Source organism: Anabrus simplex, chromosome 13 (genome assembly GCF_040414725.1).
Source record: "Anabrus simplex isolate iqAnaSimp1 chromosome 13, ASM4041472v1, whole genome shotgun sequence".
Lineage (NCBI taxonomy): Eukaryota > Metazoa > Arthropoda > Insecta > Orthoptera > Tettigoniidae > Anabrus > Anabrus simplex.
Genome location: NC_090277.1, coordinates 83084588 through 83097846, shown reverse-complemented (window position 1 = coordinate 83097846; position 13259 = coordinate 83084588). Strand labels below are relative to the sequence as shown.

Sequence of the window (13259 nt, the reverse complement as noted above, 5' to 3'; positions counted from 1 at the left end):
ATTGACTTTTTACTTTGTTTTGTGTTACTTTTGCACCAAATGATTTGCCTGTAAATTCCTCTAGCGGAAATATTTGCAATAAGAAGTATTACTCTTGTGTGTGTTTAATTAAACGAAAAATAATGTCCTTATTGTGGACTTTTTCTATTTTATTACTTATGCTGCATTCCGTTAAAAGGTTTCCGAATATTAATTCCCTTCCATTAAATACGATGAAGTTGCTTGTACTGACCATGGTGAATGATTATGTAACAACCTGTACAGCACACTGGGCGTTAAACTTCAGCGAGTTTATGATGTCTCCGTTCGATTTACAGTATCTTTAAATATGTCTACGTGTTGGCCAGTCGGGACCAAGCTTCATCTTGATGATACGATAATTTGTCACTCGCTAGTATGTATTGAACCGATTTCATTTTCAAAAATACACAATGCACAGGAATACAGCCCTGAAGGAACACGGTAGCTTGTTTTCGAATTTGTCGAAATCTTAATGGCCAACACATAAAACACTTCTATGCATTTAGGCACTCTCGAGATAGATGCGATATCGTTGCACTTTTTCCAGTGTGCTCCTGGGACTAGTTTCATGAAGGAAGCGATGATTTCATTACAACTTGCGCAAACGTACGACGGTGGATTTAGGAGCACGAACCTCCTTGAATTCTTCGCAGACTGCGGATGTGATCAGTTGTCTTCTACAGTACTCTCCAAATACCGAAAAGAGTATCATTTAAATTATGTTCCAAATCTGGTTTCATTTAAATGAAAACGAAGTGTTCAAGTGTTTCTGTGGGCCGGAAAAGAGTAACCCCTGATTTTCACTATGTCACTGAAACCAGTGGCTCGAAGAAAATTGAAGCTGTATGTCGCGTGCAGTGTGAGACATTTTGTCGCGTGCTGCTCGTTGCAAATGTTTCTCGTCCTCAACAGGTGTCAGCCCTTAATAATGCCCATTATGAAATTACTGCTGTGTTGTGCAGAAGTTATAGCACTTCTTAAACGGAGTAAGGCGTTGTTCTTCTATTATTTCCCGCAAATAATTTATTCAGACACAGATGCAGGACCCTGCAAAATCTCGCGTTTTGTGAAAATTTCACAAGATTTCCTGGCGTCCGACATACGGAGAACTGCTACTGGATTGGCTGTGACTGGAGTGATTACTGACTGTTTCTTCTTAAATATGTTCCTGGAGCAATCTCAAACTGGCCGATATGCGCCGTAGTCTAAAACTTCCCTCATCCTACGAGATGACGAGCAGTCAGCAGACCTCGTCTTCCGTATGAGGGGATAGTGGCTTGTTTTATCGAGTATACAAGTTCGTTTTTTAATTTGTAGTTTTATTCTCTTGACTCTGTTTTAGTTTGTGCATTTTAATGTGTTACTTTAATTTCTAATTTGAATGATATATGTGATTTCACTTCAAAGCAATGCCTTATTCTACCTTAATCTATATTTTCTATCATTTAATCAGAAAATAAGGCAGTGAGAATTAGATCCACTGATTATTTTAAATGTATTATTATTAAAAATACATTGTAATTGGGAAATGTCCCAATAAATGTGATAATACAGTAAAGTTAAAACGTAATTACCCATCAACAACAAGAGTAAAACAGGCAGTACCACGGAAAGAAAATATTACAAGAAATACTACGAGTTTAACATTCTAAATCCAGTATCATATACAACTTAAGTATTTCCCTTTTTTATTTTTCGTAATTTGTTTTAAATTCTAGTAAATGGATACATTTTAAAATTTTAACCACCATTTAATTTTGTTCCACTTCGTACCGTTAGGGGCCGATAACCTAGATGTTAGGCCCCTTTAAATAATAATAATAATAATAATAATAATAATAATAATCACCATCATCATACTTGTCTTAAATTCGTGCCTAGGACCGTCGTAGATCAAGGCAGCGACTAGTGGTATATTTCTTGCCAAGTTTTATCTGAGCTTGTGGCTTAAGGTGGGAAGTGCGGCAGATTTCAGTGGCTGAGATGGTAGAGCGCTGGCCTTCTGAGCCCAATTTAGTGGGTTCGAGCCCTTCTCGGTCCGCTAGTATTTGAAGGTGCTCACATACGACAGTCTCGTGTCGGTAGATTTAGTGAGACGTACAGTTGAACATTTTTGGTATTTTCGATATTTCTAGAGATTTTGCGGGTACGTTAAGTTTGTCAGAGCCTCAGTAATTCATGTATTTTACTTTCTGGTCTTTTTCATAATTGTATAGGGTAGTTAGCAAGTATTTAACTCAGTTTTACGACCGGATGCCCTTCCTGTCGCCAAGCCCATGTGAAGGGATGTATTCGCAGTTGCGTCGTGGTTGGTGGCTTAGTGTGTTGTATGGAAATGGAAATGATCAATCACAAACACCCATCCCTCGGACTAGAGGAATCCACCCATCGCTGTTAACATCCCTGATGCTCGGGAATCGAACTCGGGGCCCCATGAGTGGTTATGGTGATTACTGTTTTAAGAGGAAGTACAACTAGACAAGTATATTATCTGTATAACACTGATCAGAGAGAACAAATGGAAGGGATCCGACACTTCGAAAAATGAAGGTATCGGCCAAAGGAAGACAAGGGCCGCGAAGGGCGTGAAAATGAAAGACTCCCTAGCCCTCGGACACCTAACAGCGTCGGGGTCGGAAAAGAGCAAGAGTTGACCAAGGGAGGTCGGATAGGATAGATGAACGGGAGGAGTCTGGCACAAGTAAGTGGAAGCAATGCCAGGACTCAGCTAATGGCCCCATGGTCACAAAGTCATGCTCCAAAGTTCAGAGCTGCTCCTAGTTGCCTTTTACAACAGGCATGGGATACCATGGATGTTGCCCCGTGAACCGAAGTTCTCTACGCTGACTATTCAGCTAGGGAGTGGGGCTCATCATTAATCCATGTCTGTTTCATTTATTTACATAGCCACACTTTGACTTCTTCTCCTCATCCTCATCCTCATCCTCATCCTCATCCTTAACTCTGTTAGGCGAGTAACGTGCATTTCTTCCCAGCGTTTCCTTTCTTTGGCCAGCAGCTTCAAGTGGCAGTAGGTTTGCTTGTCTTTAATGTTGTCTATAAATTGCACAATATCTTGTTTATTCTTGCTAATACTTTTTGAGTAAGATATAGAGAGAGAATTATGACGTGAACTTAATACAAAGAAGTCTGAAATTATGGCACGCAACCGTCAACATATTGCAGTCGACGATATAATGAATGATTTACCACTCAGAAAAAATAATTGCCTCTACCTACTTAGTCAGTAAAATGACTTCCGATGGAAAAAGTTCAGCCGATATAAAGAGCAGAATTGCACAGAGAAAGGCCTTCTAAAACAAGAAAAGGGTGCTGCTTACATCAAGGAATCGAAATGTGAAGACTTAAAAAAGATTTATAAAGTTCTGTCTCTGGAATGTCGCCTTGTAAGGCTCAGAAACGTGGACTATTGGTGCATGCGATAAGAAATGGCTGGAGGCATTTGAGATGTGGTGCTGGAGGAGGATATAAAAGATCTCATGGATAGTAAAACTCACAAATAAATTATTTGAAGAATAGGTGAAAAAATACCTATATTATCAACAATAAGAAAGAGAAGGGACCAATTAATTGGCCATCTCTACAGGTACGATAGTTTTAAAGTAAATGTCATGAAGGGAATTATTCAAGACAAGAGAGGAAGAGAAAGACCTAGACCGCAATACTCTAGACAGATCAGAGAAGATGTAGGCGCAATGAAGAGATTAACAGATTAGGGAGAAGAGTTGAGGAAAATAATTGCTGCCAACCAGTTTTTCGAATTGAGAATTAAGAAGATAAATTGCACTCTTTGTCTTCCTTTGTTCCTTCTACCTTCCAGTTTTCCTTGAAACAGGGTGGTGGCACCGGTCAGAAATACAAAGCAAGTGGCAAACGAAGCTATTTCTTCTCCTGTTTAACGCGTGTGCCATTTGCTCGTGTGAAAACATTCTCGTTTTGTCGCTCCAAGGTATTCTTAGCAGTCGCATATCAAATGCCCTGGTTTTCAATACTCCCGCTTTTCGCAGGGTCCAGGTTTCGGACCCATAATTTACCAAAGCTCCAGACAACACTTTTCACTAAGTCCTTCATACCTTCATGTTGATGGCCGGAGATTTTAGTAGATACATCTTTTTTTTTGGAGAAAGCTTCGTTCGCCTGGGCATTTCGGGCATTTACTTCTCTCGCACATTTTCCATCAGACATTTATTAGAATAGATATAATAACCCGTTCAAGGCAATAAATGTTGTAACTAACCTGTTGACCGAGTAGATAGATTAACTTACTTAAGAAGCAGTGATGTATAGCGTGAAGGAGGCTGGTTCGACCTCAGACATCGCCCAGGGTGCAGCACAGTGAGGCTCTGCCTTGATCTACATTAGGTTAAGGTCATCCAAGGAGAAGGAACAGTCATACCTTTATTCTTGCTCATGATACAATCAGACGTCTAACCTCAGGTGGAACGTGGAAAATTACAGTCTGGTATGCAAATCAGGGGAATAGTTTAAGTCTTTCATTTATTTCTTAATAATAATAATAATAATAATAATAATAATAATAACAACAAGAGCCTCCGTGGCTCAGGCGGCCTCTCACCGCTGGGTTCCGTGGTTCAAATTCCGGTCATTCCATGTGAGATTTGTGGTGGACAAAGCGGAGGCGGGACAGGTTTTTCTTCGGATACTCCGTTTTCCCCTGTCAAATTTCATTCCAGCAACACTCCCCAATATAATTTCATTTCATCTATCATTCATTGATCATTGCCCCAGAGGAGTGGGACAGACGTCGGCAGCCGGCGCATTTCCTATCCTCGCTGCTAGATGGGGTTTCATTCATTCCATTCCTGGCCCGGTCGAATGACTGGAAACAGGCTGTGAATTTTCATTTTCATTCCATTCTAGTGGTCTGGTAGAAGTTTGCCCTCAGCCACTCAACGATGCCTGCGTTCGGTAGCTTAGAAACCTAACACCACCACCATTGTAGCCCTACATTTACATCTCGAATGATTCACAGTCCCCTTGAATTCGAGTGTAGCTTATACCAAATACAGTATAGACAATACTGAGAAACAGAGACCTATACCCAGCATGTGTCAGGCCTATCCTCCTATACGGCTGCGAGGCCTGGTGCTATATTCCGAAATCACATATGCAAACCCTTCAACTTTTTCGAAATAAAACCCTCCGCCGTATGACTAATGCTCCAATTCTGAGGTCTAAAAAAAGATACGAACTGAACTTCGTATTGCACTTATTAGATCTCAGATAAATACAATAGTTAAGATGGCTAAAACTACAATCCTCCTAAGTCACTCTACCGACCCGGGCATCCTACTCTTAAAACAGGTCGTAAGGACCAAGAAGCCGAATATCCGGTTCAAATATCGCGGCCCTTGGCTAAATTACGACCGATTTTAAGTGGTCATGTCCCCCATTTTCGGCCTTTTTTGATTCTTTCTAATTAAACCTGTGAACATTCAAAATTAATCACCCCATGAAAAGGCCCGTTTGTTAAGAAGGAAGCTCTCTGCCTCCTCTAAATTCTTCTACATCTAAATTTACTCCGATCCGCTTATTTGATTTTTAACAGAGTAGCGAAGAGGGGATTTCTTCTCTGTCGTGGAGAAACATTTTCTTCTTCACGACAGATCGTTTTTTCCCCGCCAGTACACATGATGGAAATTTTTCTGACTCATCGGCTATGTCGTGGAAACAGATGAGTAGAGGGGCATAGTTTTCGTCCCGGGACTCTCATGTACTCGCTCTCAACAACTGAGAGATATGTTCACAGTGGCGCACCTGGTGGCCCGACCTTAACCATGAGGCGGCAAGCTTGAAACTACAAAAGTTGCATGTTAAAATTGATAGAAATAATTAAACTAAATGATGATTCCGTTTTGTCCGAATCCTTGGCTGAATGGTCAGCGTTAAGGCCTTCGTTTCAGAAGGTCCCCGATTCGATTCGCGGTGGATCGGAGATTTTAATCGTGACTAATTAATTCTTGTGGCTTGGAGACTGGTTGTTTGTGTTTGTTCCAACACGTTTCTCTGTGTATTCAGACAACACACTACACTTCCAACCACCACAGAAACATGCAATAGTGATTACTAGACCTGGGATTTTTAGGTGCTAAAATGTTATTTTTAGCTGCCTAAAGTAGACTCTCAAATAGGTTCTAAAATATTTTTATGCAGCTTCAGATATACGTATTTTAATAAGCATCCATTAAAAACCATGTTTATTTTGCAAATTTGATAAGAACTCGATAGACGGAAATCTAAAACAAGTTTCTCTCACCTCTTCACTGCAAACGTCACAGAATATAATTTTACCATCCGATGTGTAATAGGGAACCTCCTGTAACCACTTTTTAATTAAAGACCACTTGGAAACTGACACTTCCGGCATAATTCATAGTGTACAGTGTACTGTTACTACACAGTTTCAAGACCGTTCCACTAGGTGCTCTGGCAGTCAATGTCTTCAGATACCTCGTGCAGTGGCGCGTATTCTCTGTAGTGTGTTTGCTTTTGCAAGTGTGATCTGAAAAGTGGGGTGAATGGACCGATGTCGCAGTGGAGATATCGTGGCACTGCGTGCGTGTGAATGAGTGGAGGAACATATCGAGGCAGCGCCACTTGGCGTTGTGCGCGCGGAGTTACTGCGGCCGGTCGAACGTGGTGCGACGGACATCGGGGTTTGTTACAAATTGGAGAAAGCGGCGACATGTTGTGTGAGTGTAGGTGTGCAGAACAGAAGCCGTGAACAAAACGGAGGGGTTTTGCTATCCATTCCGAAAGCGTTTGTACCACCGCACTGCTTACGGCTTCTGTACCGCACACTGGCACCAGTATGGAGTGCGGTTCCGTCGCCATTTTCCCCTACTTCTAACAGGACTTGATGTTTAGGCATTGCTCTATTGCCTTTAAACGCGGTTTCTTCACGCACGCTCTGCGATCGTGTGGCCTCTTTCGGCCCCGTGCTTTCAGCGCTGCGTGGCGCTTCTCGGTATGTCACACGCGCTGTTGCCGCACGTTGCTGTTATTGCGATGTCGGTCCATTCACTGTACTTTTTTTGACTCACCTTATACAGGTTGTATCATAAAATTGGTGCAGAAAGTGTTCTTTTCGAGAAAATGTTGTTACTTTGTTGCTTCCGGGCGCGCGATTCAAACTGACGAACACTTGCTATGCCAGAGCCCAAGCCGCTACCATGCTTCAGAGAAGGGGCGGGAGGGAGACAGAGATAATGCTCCATTCTTCACCCGGTCGAGTGGATTTTCATGCTCCATTCATCCGACCCTGTTGAAGTTGGTAGCCACTTGAGGTCGATGCCCCAAACGAAGAACACATATACGCTGTGCTGTTGAATTTCCTGGTTTATCCGGATATTATTCATCCTAATTGTATTCGGTCCCGTTTGAGTCGGATAAATAGGGTTCTGTTTCATTATTATCTGCACAGATCCTGAGAGATTAAGATACTGACCCCCCCCCCTTCTCTAAGTTTACTCTGACTCCCCCTACACTGCCTTATCTGATAGTAACCATGGCATGTGTTCTGTTTCAGGAGGGCGAGGATAGGCCCGCCCCCAGCTGTTCGTCCAAGCTGGCCGCCGCCCTGGAGCATGCATCAGGAGGAGTGCGGCCCGCGTCGCTAGCGCTGGGCGGGGCGCAGGACGCCGCCACCCTCACAGGTATGTACCCGTACTACCCGAGTACTCATTCGTTAGAGTTGAGTCATTTTTAACACTTTTTTTTGTTTTTGTGTTAAAAATTCTTGTTAGAATGACATGCTCGCGCGTTTTCAAATGTGAATTGGGCGTGAATTAAATGTTTTTGCACCGCCTTATACTCGAGCACGAACACGTCATTCTAACAAGAATTTTTAACACAAAAACGAAAATGTATAAAATATTACTTGAGTGGTATTTGCAAGAAAGCTCCTCAATATTTCTATCTATGACCTTATGATAATGAGAAGGATGAATAAAAACCACTTTTCGAAATGTTCTTAGTAACTCAAAAAAGTAACTTTGTTCTCAAATTGACCTTCTGTATATCTAGATAGGCCTAAATAAAATCGTAACGACCGCGTGTCTGTACATTGGCGAAATTTTCCTTCATTTATCCGTTTCAGGTGTAATAATGATCATCTGCATATTTTTTTTTTACCTTTGGTGTCTGAGTTCTTATGACTTGAAAACTACCAAACTTCATATTTAGAATCCACCTGTCCTAGGGTCAGTATTGTTTCTAAATCCCTGAACTGACTGCAGATTTACACGAAACCGAAAAGTGATTTTGTACTCCCCAAAAACTCAATGGAAATCAATTTCTAAACGATTTTCTTACATGCATCATTTCGATACGAGGATTAATAATAAGGGAGATATCATTAACGGACTGTTTTACAGGCTGTCATGTCATGACTGAAGAAATGTTATTCGAGTCTTGGACATTAACCCGATGGTTCTTCTATTAACAAAAATAAGGCATAATGAACCAAAACTTATACTTTCCAGCCAGTGGATGAATCTGTTGAAAAGTTGATATCCATGAAAGCAGATGTTCATTAAGATAAGTGGGACGCCTACAAACCCTCAATTCCATACCGTAAAGCAAAATGTAAGTTAACATCCATAGCAATAGGGAGTCTTGGAGCTAGATGCATAATTGAATTGAATACTCCCACCCCCTAATTCCGAATCGCCTGGAACTAGGGAGAGAGTAAGTTAATCATTTATTGTATGCCAAATTGTTGTTTGATACATGCATGAATTATCCTTGTTACAATTCGTTTATCTATTACTACATTAAACATTACAGGAGAACAGGTGTGAGGTTATCCACCTTTCAGTACACTACGACAAAGATTTTTAGATCATTTCACTATTTAAAGGACCTGTTGCAACCCAGCCAGGGGTGATCCTCAGCCTTATAATTCTAAATATGGGCAAGTTATAGCCTACAATGTATGTACAATCATTGAAATCTCTCCATCATCCCTGAAAGTTTGTAACATCGTCACGGATGCACCCTTTATAAATGAAATCTTAAATTTATACCTAGTCGGTCATTAATGAAGGCCGCTTTCCGATAATCTGTATCATTTCTTGCATTTTCAGGCCCAATTACTGTCAACAAGAACTGAAAGTCAATTTGGGACGTTCTCAAGAAAATGTTGAAAGCCTTCTGCATCATGAATTAAAAGTTCTGACATAAGTATTCCCTCCAAAGTTAATTCTAAACGCCTTCCCAATATTTTTCTGTGACACAATTTGACTCTAATTTCTTCCTCTTGGCCCTGTGCATTGTAACCTCACAAGCAGCTTTTCTTGGTTTGGGCATAATGCTGAAGAAGTTTGTTACCAAAAGTTTCTTAACTATGGCGAGAGAAATTTCATTAATATTGTTTATTCACTTTTTGTTAACATTGTTTATTAACTATGGTGTGGACTATCTATAATACGTACCAGAGCAGCTCAGAAGGACAATGAAAGAAGGCAACAAAACTATGACTGTTCCCACCGTTGCGCGTCCTCCCTGCGAATGTATGTTAGTAGTTATTTTATTAACTCACGGGCAAAAAAAGAGTCTCGTCCCTTTTCTATCTTTCATAATACAATATAAAGTACATCATAATATTCTTTAATCTCGAGGAATTATGGGTGTCTAAAGGGGGGAGGTGGTGTTCACTCCTTGTAGGTCCATAAGAGCTGTACAGTTTTCTTAACATGGAAAGGATCCATGGTCATAACCTGGATTGGTATCTGTAATAAGCGTACGGTAGTCTATAACATGTACAGTATCTCGTAACTACTCTACTGTATGCATTACCTTTTATACTGTAAAGTCAAACATGATGATGATCATAAATCATTAAGTAATGTTATCAAGAAATATTTTATTGTAGTTCAGCTCGGTAACAGGCTGTTTGAAGGCTTGTTTTTTTTTTTTTTTTTTTTTTTTTGCTGAAATACCAGGTCTTGCATTGTCACCATCCGTAAGCTCGTAAATTACAACGAGCTTCTCCTCTGACGTGACTGCTGGATTTTGTCATCTGCATTACGGTGTTTTTCTGAAGCTCCGCTTCACTGATTGGCGCGCGCGCGCGTGCTGTTCCATTGTCGCGTGTCTGCAGTAAACTCGGCCGCTTGGTTCGGTTAATTCGCTACGGCTTTAAAATACAGTATTTAACAGTGGTTTCTTTTTTTTTTATTTTGGCATATTTTAAGCCATCTCTCTGCAGTTTCAACTCAGATCATTTATAAGTGTTCGCTTCTTCAGTCTGTCGAAACTAATTTTTGATTAATGCATTTATAGATTACTTGTAAAGGAAGCCATATGGTAACAGAATCATACCTGGAAATTAAAAAAAAAAAAATTTAAAAACATATTTCAATTAAGTTGTTTCTTTTTTAGGTATCATTCTTTTGCCGTATGTTCTCTTGTGCAGGTAGCTTCTTCTTCTTCTTCTTCTTCTTCTTCTTCTTCTTCTTCTTCTTCGTTTTGGCCATCTGAGAACAACGTTAATTCGTATCAGCGTTGTTTCTTTTGGTCTTTCTCATTGTCCAGTATTGTTTCATTCTGGCCTAGTTCTGTCCTGAAAACCCGTGCAAACCTAATTTTTTTAAATTTAAAAATCACTCTGTTTGTAAATGTATTTACTCAAAATTACTTTCGGAAGACTGAAGAACCTAACAGTTACTTAAAACAAAGTGTGTGTTTATTTTTGATTCTCACATTATTGACTAGAGTCCTGACCACTGCAGAAATTAATCGGCGCTTGGTGGCAGTCTGTGGAGAATATGAGCCGTCACGGAAAACAGTTTACAGCTGGGTGGAAGGTTGGAAAACAGGGCGCACATCGGTGAACAAGGGAACCAGTACTGGAAGGAATGTGACAGTGTGAACACCAGCCAACGTTGCCCGGGTCGAACAGGCCATCCAAGGAAACAAATGCATCACATTTACGGAAATGGAGGCAGCCACGGGAATTAGCCGAAGCACTCTGCAGCGGATCGTGCACGGCCATTTACTGTTGGGGAAGGTGTCAGCCACGTGGGTGCCTAGACTCTTGTCTGCAGACGAAAAACAGAGGAGTGTGGACGTGTGCAGAGACCTTTTGCAACGCCATGGTCAAGATCTAGCCGACTTCATGGCTAGGCCCATGAGCCACAAACGAAACAACAATCGATGCAATGGAGGCATAGGAGCAGTCCACCGCCAAAGAAATGTCGAACAGTGCCATCAGTTGGCAAGTGAATGGCGACAGTATTCTGGGACACGAAGGGCATCATCCTCATTGACTGGCTGGAATTTGGGGCCACGATTAACAGTGTAGCGTATGTGTCAACCCTTAAGCGCTCACGTCATGCTAGGAAAATGGGTTAAAGGTGTGCTTCTGCAACATGACAATGTCGGGCCCCACACTGGCCGAGAGACCACCGCGGCCTTTGATCAAATGGGATTCACGGTGCTACTACACCCACCATACTCTCCCGACTTGGCACCAAGTGATTATCACCTGTTTGGGAACATGAAGAAACCTCTGCGTGGTTGCCGTTTTAAGGATTTTGCAGGACACAGCTGTCAAGGAATGGGTACGCAGCACTCCGAAAGAATGGTTTCAGGAAGGTCTGGAGAGACTGACAAATCGATGACAAAAGTGCGTACAGTTACAAGGAGATTATGTTGAGAAGGTGGACGTAACAACTGATCTGTAATAAACTTCATTTGGGTAGAAAAATATAAAAAGTAAAACAATATAATACGCCCTTCGTATTTATGCACATCTCAGTGCAGAGCCGTTGTGCGGTTAGTAGACACTTGCGCCTTGTTCAAAACCCTTTGCATGCTAACCTACCTGTGCCTAAAAATCCTTTCCCTGTGGACTAGTAATCCAGATGCTTGTAACGAATACTATTTTAGTAATTTGTTACTTTTTTACAAAATGAAATTGTTACTCGTAATCAACGTTCTTGAAATAAAAATGTAATCGTTACATTCTAGTCATCTATATACATCACATCCAGAGTTTGCCAACTTTGCAGTCCCATCACATGAAGGACGTCACACCAACGGGATAAAGCCAAGAATACGTCGCGTGCGTTCATTTACTCGCAGCTTCTTGTCTTACTGGTTGAGATTTAAATAATCGAATTGTGAACTACGACTTCGTGAGTTTGCACGTGTTCGATAATGGAACCAGAAAAAGCATCTGACTGCGAAAGAGTTAAGGAATTTCCGCTTCCCTATTTGAATATAGTGAATTAGTTGGCACTCAAAATATTGGGAACATGAGTGCGAAATGCAAACTTTGTGTGGAAACAGTCTTCTTTTGAAAGTTTCACACTATCGTGTTTTGTCTTATTTAGTGATCATAGCCACTCTATACATATTTAGGTAAAAAACCTTAGTATATATTTATACTAAAAACACGCACACGAAGTAAAAAAATGTCTTTTTCCTTTAAAACGTTGGTTCATTCCACTCCATCTGAAAATAAAAGTCATGATTTCCCAAAGACTTTGTTTTGTAAAGAAATTGTAATTTTACCGATTTGCACTTGTAATTGATTAAACCACACTGACCAGCAAAATTAATGGATCACTTGACGTTTCAGAGGAACAAGTTATGTTAAGTTGTAAAACATTTCTTTTATTATTTACATTAATTATTTTCATGAATAAATTATCTAAGTATCTAACGGTAGCAATAACAGACACACAACATTACTTAGGCAATATATTCAAGAAAATAATCATTGTAAATAGTAAAACAAATGTTTCCAATTTAAAATGTTTATTTGAAAATTCAAGTGATCTATTAATTTTGACAATCAGTGTATTTCTCAAGTCAGTGTAACTCAGCCCAATTACTTTCATTTTGTACTTTTCTCATCGCCGTAAACAACACACAGAAATGTGTAACAAAATATTTTTTTCTTTTTTTGTTATTAAAGGAAATGATAGGAAATCAGAAAAGGTTTACGTGACTGGCAATGGCATTTTCAGGAAATCCCCTGTTATTTCGTGGGTCACTTAAGCCACTCACTTAAGGATGCTTTTCTTGATGCAGTAGGTTTTGCTGGTGAAAATTCATCCCAAAGTCACCAATACTCGAACTTCGATTGTCGAAGTGTAAAGCCACAAGCTAAGCGACTTCATCAAACGCACTCCTTACGTGAGTATTAATCTTGCTAACACAGACAAGTGGACTTAAACCTTTAACTT

At 40.5% G+C, this 13259-nt stretch overlaps 1 protein-coding gene across 1 annotated transcript in view; it reads left to right on the top strand.

Moving 5' to 3' along the window:
• milt (trafficking kinesin-binding protein milt) overlaps positions 1-13259 on the top strand; it is a 461657-nt gene that overhangs the window by 61755 nt on the left and 386643 nt on the right. The window contains exon 2 of the mRNA XM_067156966.2: positions 7592-7718. Coding sequence (XP_067013067.1) covers positions 7592-7718 — 127 coding nt within the window. The remainder of the gene's footprint in view (positions 1-7591; positions 7719-13259) is intronic.